This window comes from Oncorhynchus tshawytscha, linkage group LG20 (assembly GCF_018296145.1).
Source record: "Oncorhynchus tshawytscha isolate Ot180627B linkage group LG20, Otsh_v2.0, whole genome shotgun sequence".
In the NCBI taxonomy this organism is placed as follows: Eukaryota; Metazoa; Chordata; class Actinopteri; order Salmoniformes; family Salmonidae; genus Oncorhynchus; species Oncorhynchus tshawytscha.
In genome coordinates, this window is record NC_056448.1 from 32,319,153 (window position 1) to 32,335,240 (window position 16,088).

The window sequence follows — 16,088 nt, forward strand, 5'->3', positions numbered from 1 at the left end:
TCTGCTGCAGAGGATAAGTTCATTAGAGTTAACTGCACCTACGATTGCAGCCCAAATAACTGCTTTACAGAGTTCAAGTAACACACATCTCAACATCAACTGTTCAGAGGAGACTGCGTGAATCAGGCCTTCATGGTTGAATTGCTGCAAAGAAACCACTACTAAAGGACACAAATAATAATAAGAGACTTGTATGGGCCAAGAAACAAAACCAATGGACATTAGACCAGTGGAACTCTGTCCTTTGGTCTAATGAGTCCAAATTTGAGATTTTTGGTACCAACCGCCGTGTCTTTGTAGGTGAACGGATGATCTCCGCATGTGTGGTTCCCACCGTGAAGCATGGAGGTGGAGGTGTGATGGTGCTTTGCTGGTGACACTGTCAGTGATTTATTTTGAATTCAAGGCACACTTAACCAGTATGGCTACCACAGCATTCTGCAGCAATACGCCATCCCATCTGGTTTGGGCTTAGTGGGACTAACATTTGTTTTTCAACAGGACAATGACCCATAACACACCTCCAGGCTGTGTAAGGGCTATTTGACCAAGAAGGAAAGTGATGGTGTTGCATCAGATGGCCTGGCCTCCACAATCACTGAACCTCAACCCAATTAAGATGGTTTGGGACGAGTTGATGCGCAGAGTGAAGAAAAAGCAGACAACAAGTGCTCAGCATATGGTGGGAAGCTGGTTGAGAGAATGCCAAGAGCGTGAAAAGCTGTCATCAAGGCAAAGGGTGGCTACTTTCAAGAACCTAAAATCTGAAATATATTGAGTTGTTAAACACTTTTTTGGTACTACATGATTCCATATGAGTTATTTCATAGTTTTGATGTCTTCACTATTATTCTACAATGTAGAACATATTTAAAATAAAGAAACCCCTTGAATGAGTAGGTGTGTCCAAACTTTTGACAGGTACTTTATGTGACATATCACTTATCAATTCAGTAGTAAACTTGCACAGAAATGAAAGTAAAGGGCAGAAGGTGCTGATAGAGGAGAGCTTTAGTTTACTGACTCATCATCCTGGTATTTGTGGGAATGACAGGTTCTGTGACAGCAGCCAGTATCAGGGCAGTGACAGCGCAGACAGAGACAAGCACAGTAGTTCAGGCAGAACCAATGGATCATACCTGAGATGATAAGAGCTTCTACATAAGACTGGCATGACACACACACACACACACATACACACACAGAGAGAGAAAGAGAGGGAGTGGAGAGAGACAAAGAAAAAGAGAGAGAAAATAGTACAATTAAGATATTACACTTATATCCTTTCTGAAACATTAGTAGGCCAATATCAACATTGGTAGGCCTACACCTGCATTAACAAATCTTCAAACATATAAAATAGTCATGGCACTTACCAAGATGAGTGGGGCACAAAATTTGATTATAGAAAATTAGGCCTACACCAAAACATTTAGGGGATTCATCAATCTCCCGCTAATCAGCTTCCGGGGAGTTTGATTCGCTGCGGATGACGTCAGCTGTTAGCCCTCTCCTCCCCTGGTTACTGATCATGGCACAATGTCTAGGAGTATAAAACGCAGGACCACTCCTTTCACGGCGTCTGGTGACTTCCTCTCATTTCCGTAGCTGGACAGGGGTGTGTGTTGCCCCGTGTAAGCGAGGATGGCGACGCTTGTGGAATCTGCAGACATTGAGACTTTAAGCAGTTCGAGCAACGTTATGGCATCCCCAATGTCCGCGAGTCTCTCGCACCGTTTTGACGACAACAAATTTTACCTGCTTGTGGTTATTGGAGAAATAGTCACGGAGGATCATTTGAAGTGTGCCATTGCGGATATAGAAAAAGGTAAGAAGACAGAGGGAGGCTACAGCCTTGCCCGGTGTTGAGGAGGTGGTGTAAGCTATCCACAGCCTAGGTGGTAGCAGCACAAGCATCACTTTATGTGTCGAATGCTTTGTCATACAACTATAGCCGACTTTCTATTATTATTTGGAATATTGTGAAAATAATCACATCATGCGCCAAGTCTGGATGTCATGTTTTGTAACCTTGAACTTACTTTATGTATAACACAATCTCATTTTGGATACATCGACCTCCATAGGCATTAGGCTATAAAGCAATAGGCCACCTGAATGGAAAACTTAATGATTTGGTTGTTGTTGAAGTGATGTGATATTGCTGGTTGCGCGCACAGCCCCTCCCAGGTGGTATCTGCAAATCTGTGGAAAGCGCAAATCAAACAGAAGGCATCCGTCGACACCCCAACAACCTTTCCCCCGTACCTCTTCTCCCTGTCTCCATACACATTCTATATAAGGACTGCAGGCTATACCTTTCCAAAGCACCAACTATTCTGCAGTGTTACTTTAAATCAGCCACACGTGGTAAAGATGCCGAGAATGATTCAGCATTCTTATTGTGCGTCAATAAGACATTTTCTTTTTCTTGAGATGTGATGCGCACCAGTGAGAGGGTATCGACCACCTAGCGTCTGCTTGTTTTTCTGTGGTGCATCCGTTATTTCGTTGTCAGAAATGTATACATAGGCCTATTGTTATAAAGGGGTCCAACCCTATTGTCCCTTCTACCCATGCGTAAATCATTAAAAAAACATATTTTCGGTGTTAAATAGCCTCGTCTACACAGTGCATTCTCAATTACTGAGATAGCTTTTCTTCCACTGTGTCCATTTACAGAACAACAAAGGAAGGTGTATGCAACTTATTGGCAGGTGTGGGCACTCCAATAGTACCGTATTTTGAACACGGTGTTGCTTTGTCTACGTGCGTGAAAACCCTCCTCTTGGTGCTGCATCTTAAATCACCCACCGTGCCCGCCCCAGCGGGACCCATCCCATCCCCATCCCTGCTTTCTTGTTTCCGCATCCAGCTCTCTCTCATCCGACACCGGCATGTAGGCGTGGCCCACTCCGCAATGCGGTCCCTACGGAAAGTCGTAGGGAGCGCTATTCAAACACAAAGGGCGTTTCTGATTGACAGGCTACTGGGGACAGAGATTGGTATGACAAGAAGAAACTATGGCGGAAGAACGAAATGTGTGGGCGGAAGAACAAAATGTGTGGGCGGATTACGGCACCATGTTTCATAAAATGTTGGAACAAAGGATTAAAAACCTGCTGAGGCCTAATTCAAAGGAATGATGTCTTTGAAAATTCATGCTATGGTTTTCCTACTGTCCTTTTTGTTTACAGTATAAACACACTATTAATAAAGCTTTCATAATTTAGTCCATGTGAAACATTAAAAGGAGAATAAGGACACATATGGAAAATCTATTTCAATACTCCTAACTCACCAGGAAAAATTTATGGGGGGGGGGACAAACAAACAAGGAAATATTGTTAATACCTGTTATGTTTATTAGATCGGACAAAGTAGGTTTTCAGGCATATAGGCTAATTGTTATTATGGCAAATATGATCATATACCTACTACGCAAAGAATGAATGTTTTTTTTAAAGGAAAAACAAGACTTTTGTTTTGAAACATTATTATTGTTGTAATAATTATTGTGTTTGGTAGCTTATTATTACTATTAAATATCTGTGATTTGAATGGGTTGATGCTACTAGTGCTATGACCTCATGTCAAGTCAAATATCAATCAGGAATTGTACACAACTGCAACAGTTCCAGTAATCCTTCGTCATCTTCCAGGAAGGCATTGTTTCTCCTGTTGAATCATGTTCCACCTTATTATTTTCCTAAATACTATTTTTTAACTGCACTGTTGGATCACTGTTCTTAATGTCTTGTATTATATTGACTCTTTTTTATATATAGGCACTTCAGAAACTATTTTTTATCACCCATCTACACACAATACCCCATTATGACAAAGTGAAAACATGTTTTTAGAAATGTTAAAATTGATTGAAAATGAAATATAACAATATCTCATTTACATAAGTATTCACAGCCCTGAGTCAATACTTTGTAGAATTATCTTTGGCAGTGATTACAGCTGTGAGTCTTTCTGAGTAAGTCTCTAAGAGCTTTCCACACATTGATTGTGCAACATTTGCCTGTTATTCTTTTCAAAAATCTTCAAAAACATTCACTTTCTTCTTGGTAAGCAACTCCAGTGTAGATTTGGCCTTGTGTTTTAGGTTATTGTCCTGCTGAAAGGTGAATTAATCTCCCAGTGTCTGGTGGAAAGCAGACTGAACCAGGTTCTCCTCTAGGATTTTGCCTGTGCTTAGCTCCATTATGTTAATATTTTATATTTATCCTGAAAAACTCCCCAGTCCTTAATCATACAAGGATATCATAACATAATGCAGCCATCACTATGCTTGAAAATATGAGGAGTGGTACTCTCCATATTGGTGTATTGGATTTCCCCAAACATAACACTTTGTATTCAGGACAAAAAGTTAATTGCTTTGCCATTTGTTTCCAGTATTACTTTAGTGCCTTGTTGCAAACAGGATGCATGTTTTGGAATCTTTTTATTCTCTTCAGGCTTCCTTCTTTTCACTCGTCATTTAGGTTAGTATTGTGGAGTAACTACAATGCTCTTGTTCCGTGCTCAGTTTTCTCCTATCACAGCCATTAACCTCTAACTGTTTTAAAGTCACCATTGGCCTCATGGTGAAATCCCTGAGCGGTTTCCTTCCTCTCTGGCAACTGAGTTAGGAACGACACATGTATCTTAGTTGTGACTGGGTGTATTGATACACCGTCCTAAGTGTAATTAGTAACTTCACCATGCTCAAATGGATATTCAATGTCTGTTGTCCCCCCCCCTCCACAATTTAGATTTTTTTTGTAAAACATAATTCCACTTTGATATTGTGTGTAGACCAGTGACAAACAAAATCTAAATGTTGTCCATTTGAATTCAGGCTGTAACACATGTGAATACTTTCTGAAGGCACTGTATATCATAATATGTTGATTTTATCTGTAATATTTTATGAATTGAATTGGGTCAAGTTAGTAGCCTTGCATTGGTGTGGCTTTGCAATTGTATTTTAGCAACACAGGAAATGTTCCTATTTTCCAATAAAGTTCATCAGAGTTTAAACACACCCCGTTTCATTACAGTAAGTAACAGTGTCATGTACAGAGGATAGATGACAACAGAACCCAGGTTATGACTCAGCCTTGGCTAGCAGCACCACCCGCAGCCCCTGGCAAACTAAAGCTAAAGCACTTTATAGATATTTCCTATTATAGATTTCCTCTCTCATGCCAAATGGTACATGTTCATTACAGGACAGACCCAATGAAATGGAAGAGTGAGACCAACTTTGAATAGATGCCGGTGACATTGAGACTCATGAATTGAGACTCATGCCAGCTACAAGCCAAAGCCAAGGCCCTTGATGCAAAATCTATGGGGAATATTGATTGTGTGCCAGCCTCTGCCAGGCTAGCCTAGTGATGGATGAAGTGGGTTCTGCACTCATGTCATTCTTTCCATTGATTGTTTTGTTTTCTGTGCAGGGATTCGCTCATGGGACACCAACCTCATTGACTGTAACCTGGATCAGGAACTAAAGCTCTTTGTCTCCAGACATTCAGCCCGTTTCTCTGCAGATGTACGAGGTAAGGTCAAGCACAAAAATGTGAAGAAGTGACAATGCAATCTTGCATGTTTACCAAAGTATATTCACCTGTACATCACTTCTTTACAATTTCAAAGAACATCTCTCTCTCCTCCCCCTCTCTCTCTCACACTACCTCTATTTCACTCACTCTCTCTCTCTCTCTCTCTCACTCCCTCTCTCTCACTCCCTCTCTCTCTCACTCCCTCGCCCTCTCTCTCACTCCTCTCTCATTCTCTCTCTCTCTCTCTCTCTCTCTCTCTCAATTCAATTCAAGGGGCTTTATTGGCATGGGAAACATATGTTAACATTGCCAAAGCAAGGGAGGTAGATAATATACAACAGTGAAATAAACAATACAAATGAACCGTAAACATTACACATACAGAAGTTTCAAAACAATAAAGACATTACAAATGTCATATTATGTATATATATATATATATATACAGTGTTGTAATGATGTACAAATGGTTAAAGTACAAAAGGGAAAATAAATAAGCATAAATATGGGTTGTATTTACAATGGTGTTTGTTCTTCACTGGTTGAACTTTTCCTGTGGCAACAGGTCACAAATCTTGCTGCAGTGATGGCACACTGTGGTATTACACCCAGTAGATATGGAAGTTTATCAAAATCAGGTTTGTTTTCAAATTATTTGTGGATCTGTGTAATCTGAGGGAAATATGTGTCTCTAATATGGTTATATATTGGGCAGGAGGTTAGGAAGTGCAGCTCAGTTTCCACCTCATTTTGTGGGCAGTGTGCACATAGCCTGTCTTTACTTGAGTGCCAGGTCTGCCTACTGCGGCCTTTCTCAATAGCAAGGCTATGCTCACTGAGTCTGTACATAGTCAAAAGCGTTCCTTAAGTTTGGGTCAGTCATAGTGGTCAGGTATTCTGCCACTGTGTACTCTCTGTTTAGGGCCAAATAGCATTCTAGTTTGCTCTGTTTTTTTGTTAATTCTTTCCAATGTGTCAAGTAATTATCTTTTTATTTTCTCATGATTTGTTTGGGTCTAACTGTGTTGCTGTCCTGGGGCTCTGTTCACAAACACACCCCACAGGTCCCCAGCTTGCTTAGGGGACTCGTCTCCAGGTTCATCTCTCTGTAGGTGATGGCTTTGTTATGGAAGGTTTGGGAATCGCTTCCTTTTAGGTGCTTGTAGAATTTAATAGAATTTACATTTCTGGATTTTGATCATTAGCGGGTATTGGCCTAATTCTGCTCTGCATGCATTATTTGGGGTTCTACGTTGTACACAGAGGATATTTTTGCAGGATTCTGCATGCAGAGTCTCAATTTGGTGTTTGTCCCATTTTCTCTCCTCTCTGTCTCGCTCTCGCTCTCACTCCCTCTGTCTCACTCTCTTTCTCACTCCCTCCAACTCTCTCTCTCTGTACTGTGGTTAGTTACTAGGTGCAGTAACCCCCAGCAGTGTACAGTGTGTGATCTCTGAGCTGTCTGAGATTGTATTATGTATCCCTGGATCTGCAGTGTCAGTGGTGAGCTTTGCCATGTCCCTATAGTGTGGGCAGTGAAGGAGTAGTCCTAATGGACTAATGAGTCTATAGCTAGCAGGACATCTGGTGGGCAGGGTGCCCTTGACTGGGAACAGACAAGAGGTCCCATTTTTTTAACCTTATGCCATACTAATAACCTACATGTTATTTCATTGTAATTACACTGTGAACATTGCTTTTATTAGTATGTAATATTGTCTCTATTGCACAGTACGACCCACAGTACGCCTCTCTCCTAAGAGAGATCTCACTGAGAGAGGTGTTGATCTCAGTGTAGGAGGAGAGAGGCGTTGATCTCAGTGTAGGAGAGAGGTGTTGATCTCTGTGTAGGAGAGAGGTGTTGATCTCTGTGTAGGAGAGAGGTAGGAGAGAGGTGTTGATCTCTAAGTAGGAGAGAGGTGTTGATCTCAGTGTAGGAGAGAGGTGTTGATCTCAGTGTAGGTGAGAGGTAGGAGAGGGGTGTTGATCTTAGTGTAGGAGAGAGGTGTTGATCTCAGTGTAGGAGAGAGGTGTTGATCTCAGTGTAGGAGAGAGGTGTTGATCTCAGTGCAGGAGAGGGGTGATGATCTCAGTGCAGGAGAGGGGTGTTGATCTCAATGTAGGGCTGTCTGTTTTTTGGCTGAGGAGGTGAGGGCACACTCACGTTAAGCCCTTTGAAGACATTAGTGCCAATGGGCTGTGTGTGCGTGTCTGTGTGTGTGTGTGTGTGCCTGTACGAGCTCACCTCTCTGACCATGGGCTGTGTCATTGTCAACCGACAGCTGGTGAATCAGCAGTTTGTATATTTACATACCTCGTGGTTTGCATATTTCATTTGATTTGATCACCCATGTCAAGCAAATGGTGTTGTGATGTCAGTTACGTGGGAGTGTCCTAAGTAGATGCAGTGGATTGCATTGAATATTCTCCACATCAATGGAATATTTTTCATTTCATAATAAGAAACTGTAGATTACAAATAAACCTCACATATGATACATACAGATGTAAACCAGTGGGCTGTCTTTTTACAGGGTCTAGCCAAAAAGCATGATATCGACTGCTAAGCAGTGACACAACAGGAGTCTATAACCATTTCACTTTCACTGCACTGAGCATGAAAAGCTTTTGGCTTTTATTCTTCTGAGGTACACTCTGCCCTCCTCCTTGTCCCCCATTTTTATTTTCTCTCCTCCATACTTCCCGGTTCTCTCTTTCCTCCAAGCAGCCTCTCCCTCTCTCCCTCTCTTTCTTTGTGTGTTGTTGCCATGCAACGTGGCTCAGATGCAGATGCAGAGGAGACTCCTGGGTAATTAGCTGAATGAACCCCCCAGTGGCCTGGGCTTCAGAATAAAGGAGGGAGGGAGAGAGAGAGGGATATATAGGAGGGATGAACGGATGGAGGTAGGAAGGTAAGGATAGAGAGATTAACTCCCCAGTGGCCTGGGTTTCACAATAAAAGAAGGAGGGAAGATAGAGGGAACGAGGGAGGGATGGAGTGGTGGAGAGAGGGAGGAAGGAAAGAGAGGGATGGATGGATGAAGTGTAGAAGAGAGGGATGAATTCAGTGGAATATGGTGAAAACAGAGACTTAAAGAGTCAGCGATACATAAGCAGCAATACTGGCTACGTCTGTCAGGGAGGGATGGTTTCCTCTTTCACTTTCGATGCATAGGCACATCTATCTCTCTCTCTCTCTCTCTCTCTCTCTCTATCTCTCTCTCTCTCTCTCTCTCTCTCTCTCTCTCTCTCTCTCTCTCTCTCTTTCTCTCTTTCTCTTTCTCTTTCTCTCTCTCTCTCTCTCTCTCTCTCTCTCTCTCTCTCTCTCTCTCTGTCTGCCTGAGGAGTTGCTCAGTCAGTCAGCCAGTGTAATCTAATCTGCTCTTTAATATCGACTGAATTTAATGCCTATCAAAGGACTTAAATATGAGCTCATATGGGTTCATTTTATTTTGTCCCATTTCATTATTTTTGTTGTTGAAATTCCTCAAATAAACTCAGAAAAAAAAGAAACATCCCTTTTTCAGGACCCTGTCTTTCAAAAATTATTCGTAAAAATCCAAATAACTTTAGGGTATAAACACTGTTCCCATGTTTGTTCAATGAACCATAAATGAATGAACATGCACCTGTGGAACGGTCGTTAAGACACTAAGACACTACTGTGATTATTATTATTTGACCCTGCTGGTCATCTATGAACATTTGAACATCTTGGCCATGTTCTGTTATAATCTCCACCCGGCACAGCCAGAAGAGGACTGGCCACCCTCCCAGCCTGGTTCCTCTCTAGGTTTCTTCCTAGGTTCTGGCGTTTCTAGGGAGTTTTTTTTCTAGCCACCGTGCTTCCACATCTGCATTTCTTGCTGTTTGGGCTTTTAGGCTGGGTTTCTGTACAGCACTTTGAGATATCAGCTGATGTAAGAAGGACTTTATAAATACATTTGATTTGATTTAAGAGCTTATGGACGGTAGGCAATTAAGGTTACAGTTATGAAAACATAGGACACTAAAGAGGCCTTTCTACTGACTCTGAAAAACACAAAAAGAAAGATGCCCAGGGTCCCTGCTCATCTGCGTGAACGTGCCTTAGGCATGCTGCAAAGAGGCATGAGGACTGCAGATGTGGCCAGGGCAATAAATTGCAATGTCCGTACTGTGAGACGCCTAAGACAGTGCTACAGGGAGACAGGACGGACAGTTGATCGTCCTCACATTGACAGACCACGTGTAACAACACCTGCACAGGATCAGTACATCAGAACATCATACCTGCGGGACAGGTACAGGATGGCAACAACAACTGCCCGAGTTACACCAGGAACGCACTATCCCTCCATCAGTGCTCAGACTGTCCGCAATAGGCTGAGAGAGGCTGGACTGAGGGCTTGTACGCCTGTTGTAAGGCAGGTCCTCACCAGACATCACCGGCAACAATGTTGCATATGGGCACAAACCCACCATCGCTTGATCAGACAGGACTTGCAAAAGGTGCTATTCGCTGACGAGTTGTGGATTTGTCTAAACCAGGGGTGATGGTCAGATTTGCGTTTAGGAGGAATGAGCATTACACCGAGGCCTGTACTCTGGAGCGGGATCGATTTGTAGGTGGAAGGTCCGTCATAGTCTGGGGCGGTGTGTCACAGCATCATCGGACTGAGCTTGTTGTCATTGCAGGCAATCTCAACGCTGTACGTTAAAGGGAAGACATCCTCCTCCCTCATGTGGTACCCTTCCTGCAGGCTCATCCTGACACGACCCTCCAGCATGGCAATGCCACCAGCCATACTGCTCGATCTGTGAGTGATTCCCTGCAAGACAGGAATCTCAGTATTTTGCCATGGCCAGCGAAGAGCCCGGATCTCAATGCCATTGAGCATATCTGGGACCTGTTGGATCGGCGGTTAAGGGCTAGGGTCATTCCCCCTAGAAATGTTTGGGAACTTGCAGGTGCCTTTGTGGAAGAGTGGGGTAACATCTCACAGCAAGAACTGAAACATCTGGTGCAGTCAATGAGGAAGAGATGCACTGCAGTACTTAATGCAGCTGGTGGCCACACCAGATGCTGACTGTTACTTTTGATTTTGACCCCCCCTTTGTTCAGGGACACATTATTCCATTTCTGTTATTCACATGTCTGTGGAACTTGTTCAGTTTATGTCTCAGTTGGTGAATCATGTTATGTTCATCCAAATATGTATTAATGTTAAGTTTGCTGAAAAGAAACGCAGTTGACAGTGAGTTTCTTTTTTTTGCTGCGTTTACATTATTTGGAGCCACTTAGTTTTTTTGTTTATAGCTTTTAGTCAAATTAGACCTTTTATCATTAGATGAATAGCACTCATCTTTAGGCTAATCTGCATGTCATTGTGTCCTTGATAGAGAATATGAGCTGCAGCCAACAACTCAATTAAGTTGTAATCACTCCATTGTCTGTGATTGTCTGTGATTGTCTGTGATTTGGTTCAGTGGCAGGGTGGGTAGAGGTCAGTGGAGGCCTCTCGGTGAAACATTTCAAAAAGTATTATTTTTAGATAAAACTACACTAAATGTATTCACGACACCAAATAACTGATTAAAACACAATGTTTTGCAATGAGGGTCTACAGTAGCCTCAACAGCACTCTGTAGGGTAGCACCATGGTGTAGCCGGAGGACAGATATTTTCTGTCCTCCTCTGGGTACAATACAAAACCTAGGAGGTTCAAGGTTCTTAGCCCCTTCAGTTAACTTACACAGTAATTATGACAACTTCTGGAGGACGTCCTCCAACCCATCAGAGCTCTTGCAGCATGAACTGACATGTTGTCCACCCAATAAAAGGATCAGAGAATGAATCTAGTACTGAAAGCATAAGCTACAGCAAGCTATCACTGCAGTACATAAAATGTGGTGAGTAGTTGACAGAGAGAAACACAATAGTTGGGCAGTTTTAAATAAATACATTTCTTCAAAGATTAAGGGGAAACAGCAGAAAGAGAGAGATAGCTATATTTCATTGTTAGGAGTTAGGAGTTAAGAAAACGGCCCTTGCCTTAATTGTCGAAAAAAGTGAGGAGAGAGGAAACCCCAACATAATTGGGTCTATAATCAATAGCCTAACTGTTAAATGTGCCTGGCTTTAGAAATCATCCATATATAACTACAGAAATAACACAGATCCTGCTTCTGTTGCCTGTTTGAGTGTTTGTTTAATAACCTACTGATTCCGTGAGCGGATAAACAATTTCACAAATTCAACTGTTTTTAACCGTTGCTATGCTGTAACAAAGGCTTTACACATTTATTTAGTGTTGTTTACACTGTTCCAATTTGTCCGAAAAATGATATTTATAATAATAACAACCCTCCTTTTTCTTGATATCCTTATTGTTATTATTATGATCATCATTATAATAATAAGTAATGCCATTGTCATTAGTAGGTTTAGTATAGCAGCCTTGTATAACCACCATTGAGCTGTAGGCCTAAGAGCGCATGCTGTTTAGTGTTAATACTGTAACTTACTTAGGCCTATATTTCAATACTTATTATGTAGGCTACAGTACTCTATGGATCATTCATTCATTTATGTCATCACACAGAATATGAGTCATTCATGATTTGAAATGCAATCAAGAATTTTAGATTTAAAATAAAATAACAAATTGACACTTGAATAATTAGCATAAACAATAAATAAACCATTCCATTCATGAAGTTGCATTCACGATTGAATATGACTGCTTTTAGTCTTTGCTGTAATAAAGGCTTTACAATAAATCAATAAAAACCGTTACAACAGAATCTCTGGTATTTTATTTAGTGTTATTTACATTGTTCCAAACGGTTAGAAAATGATATTGTAATGTAACAGCACCTGTTTAACACATAATATGTATGCAGTGTTTGCTCCTTACCTTCTTTTTCTTGATCTCCAGTATTTTCCACAACTAGTCACATTTATTCCATACATCAGAGTTCCCCTTTACCTCCTGAGCAACCAGTAAACATTCCCCCATTTCGAGTTATTTTGTCACATCCTCTGCATCTATTTTGCTGTCACATTTGTTACGGTTTTCTGAGTTTGTTATAACCAATTTATTGATGTGATTATGATATGCTATAGGTAAGGCCCTATTGGTCACGTGCATGTGATGCATACATGTGCCACGTAAAGAGAACAAGGGTTGAGGGAGTAGGTTTGAGGGATTTTGGTATCAGAACCTTTCAGTCAGAAATGGCTGTAATTATGTTGCAGCTTCAGCATGATAAACACTGTTGATGTTCTGTGGTGGTCGCTGCAGCAGGGAGGAGAGAGACACAACGGGTGCTAGTCATTCACTTACTGTCATTTTTAAAATTTACACAGTGCAGCAAGTCTGAGCTCGGTCCGGCACAATCAAATCAATTGCGGTCCAACTCCTTCTAGTCATTTGTATATCTTTATTATTTCATCAAACAGTGTGCTTAAATCATCAGACAAGCTCTGTGCATATAGTTGATTTGATTCAAACACATAGGTTGTCTCTATATATGGAAAAATACACGTTTTAAAATTTTGACCTCTCTCTCACTCTCTCTATGATTCTCATTCTCTACTACCCCTACCTCCATTCTTGTCTATTCCTGTCTCTGTCTGTCTCTCCCTCCATCGCCTTTTTACATGTTTGTGTCTCCCTCATTCATCTGCTTTTCTCCTATGCCTGACTTGGCACCCTCTAACCTTCTCCACCACTGTCTTTCTCTCTCACTGGAGTAGACAGTAAAAAATGAATGGACAAGAGATGTCGATTTTCCCTGTGTTTCAGTATACGTTTTGGTAGTCTAATAATATAGTGACAAGGATTTAGGATATGTGTATGTATATGTATATGTGTATGTAATTAAAGATAATCGAGATAATAAGCTCCCAACAGAAAAATGACGAGGAATGTCTATTAGCATTTTGCATACTGTATAAATTATAGTGTTTTTCATGTATAAAATGTGGTATGCTGGTATGCTTTTAAACTGCCTTCATTGGTCTGGTTTTAACCCTGCGTCCCCAATAGATCAAATTAACACACAATTTAAGCAAATGCACCTGTGCTAATGTTAAGCTTTGAAAACATAAAACGCCTACATACTAATAGTGCTATTACACACAGTTAATGAAAACAATTTCATCCTGCATAAACAGACATCGGGAGAACATGGATGTCACTAGTTGTTTTTTTTCTCGCATGAAGCATGATCGGTCCTCAACAGAGGAGGGAGAGAGGGAGAATGCAATTACCTGTCTGCTTGATAGATGATCTGCTGTCCATCAAATTGTGTCAGCTAGCACAGACACGTTAGAGGAAGGAGGGACAGGGAATTAGAGAAAGGAGGATGGAGAGAAAGGAGAAGGATGGAGGGAGGGAAAGCAGAGGGATGGAGGGAGGAGAGCCCCACTGCCACACAGGGAGTTAGCTATGCAAACAGCAGATGGCTCTATGATACTGTAAGTTTCCATTCCTGTTCTCAGTCTTTGCTGCAGACAGCAGAGCTGGCTAAAGAACAACTGGAGAATGAAGAAGTCACTTCTCGCTCAACACCCAATCTATTAACCCTTCTTCCCTTCTGGGATGTGATAGAGAAAGACAACATGGCAGATTCCAATCAATATTAATGGAAAAGTCAGATCAGTTTGTCATGCTTTAATTGCCTTCAGATCAGATTGTTATGGATGTACTGTAATGTATATGAGAACATGAGGCATGAGCACACATGAGCCCATTTGTGGAGAACTTTAAAGATGATCTATATATCTAGATAATGCAATAATCAACAACATTCTTTGTTTTATTACTAATTAATTTATCACACTTCAAGTCGCTTGACATGTAGCTTTATAACTAATGAGGTGTGGTGGTCTTACTGGCGCTTTTACACTCGCCGAAGCATCACCCAGGTGGGAGCTTCATTTCAGTTTTGACGATCCAACTTATCTACGGAGGAGGAGGAGGAGCTGTAACTATAGAAGACCATGAGGTGCCAGATGAAGAGCTCTGTGGCCTGTCTGTCAGATGTCTCTACCTCTCTGTCTGTCAGATGTCTCTACCTGTCTGTCTGTCAGATGTCTCTACCTCCCTGTCTGTCAGATGTCTCTACCTCTCTGTCTGTCAGATGTCTCTACCTCTCTGTCTGTCAGATGTCTCTACCTCTCTGTCTGTCAGATGTCTCTACCTCTCTGTCTGTCAGATGTCTCTACCTCCCTGTCTGTCAGATGTCTCTACCTCCCTGTCTGTCAGATGTCTCTACCTCCCTGTCTGTCAGATGTCTCTACCTCTCTGTCTGTCAGATGTCTCTACCTCCCTGTCTGTCAGATGTCTCTACCTCCCTGTCTGTCAGATGTCTCTACCTCCCTGTCTGTCAGATGTCTCTACCTCCCTGTCTGTCAGATGTCTCTACCTCCCTGTCTGTCAGATGTCTCTACCTCCCTGTCTGTCAGATGTCTCTACCTCTCTGTCTGTCAGATGTCTCTACCTCCCTGTCTGTCAGATGTCTCTACCTCCCTGTCTGTCAGATGTCTCTACCTCCCTGTCTGTCAGATGTCTCTACCTCCCTGTCTGTCAGATGTCTCTACCTCCCTGTCTGTCAGATGTCTCTACCTCCCTGTCTGTCAGATGTCTCTACCTCTCTGTCTGTCAGATGTCTCTACCTCTCTGTCTGTCAGATGTCTCTACCTCTCTGTCTGTCAGATGTCTCTACCTCTCTGTCTGTCAGATGTCTCTACCTCTTTGTCTGTCAGATGTCTCTACCTCTCTGTCTGGCTGTACCATGTGTGCTCCCTCCTCTCAAGATACTATGTCTCTGAACTGTCTATCATCTACATCTGTGGAATACCATCACCCAAGAATGGCCAGATCCCTAAATTTGTTTTGTTGAATAGATTTTTGTTTATTTTGTTTTTAAAGTGACTTGCAATAGATTAGATCACCAACTATCTTCAGCCGTCCTAGCTGTAAACTGAGTTGTTGCAGTTGCCATGGCTATTAATAATCTGCAATTGTGTCCTCCTCTCAAATATGAGAATGGATTGAATAGACTGGTTGTTTTGTGGCATCACTTTGCACTTCTATTTTGAGTTCAGTACAAGTTGGACAGTGTCGTTATTGTGGACCAACAGCCGTACCAGGCACTGTTACATTTGCTAAATCAGTCTACTGTAGTCATTTTTTCTTCTGTGTGCCTTTTCAGAAAAATAGCCTAAACAGTGTCTGGTTTAAAGAGGACAGGGGGGAAGAGGTCGAGACATTGGAAATGGTGCCTAGGGACTGTGAAATGTCAAGGGACCTCTGGATTCAGTTGAAAGAAAGATGAGGTGACAGATCGACGGGGGATGGGATGGATACGAAGACAGACAGTAAAGATCTAAAGAGAAATAGGACCTCAGCTGAAGAGCAGATTGATCGTACTTGCGTTCCAAGATTTTTCTTACACAATAGAGAATATTTTCTCTTATTTCATCTGTTTTAAAGGAACTCCCTTGCCTAGTGGCTTAGTGATTGGACAACTAGCTAG

The 16,088-nt window shown here is 41.8% G+C and overlaps 1 protein-coding gene across 1 annotated transcript in view; it reads left to right on the plus strand.

The window, feature by feature from the left end:
* Nucleotides 1–1,553: 1,553 nt before the first annotated feature.
* The window catches only part of LOC112220214 (microtubule-associated protein 1B), a 30,282-nt gene continuing 15,747 nt past the window's right edge, over nt 1,554–16,088 (plus strand). The window contains exons 1-2 of the mRNA XM_024381936.2: nt 1,554–1,828; nt 5,457–5,558. Of these exons, the coding sequence (XP_024237704.1) occupies nt 1,645–1,828; nt 5,457–5,558 (286 nt within the window). The 5' untranslated portion in view covers nt 1,554–1,644. The remainder of the gene's footprint in view (nt 1,829–5,456; nt 5,559–16,088) is intronic.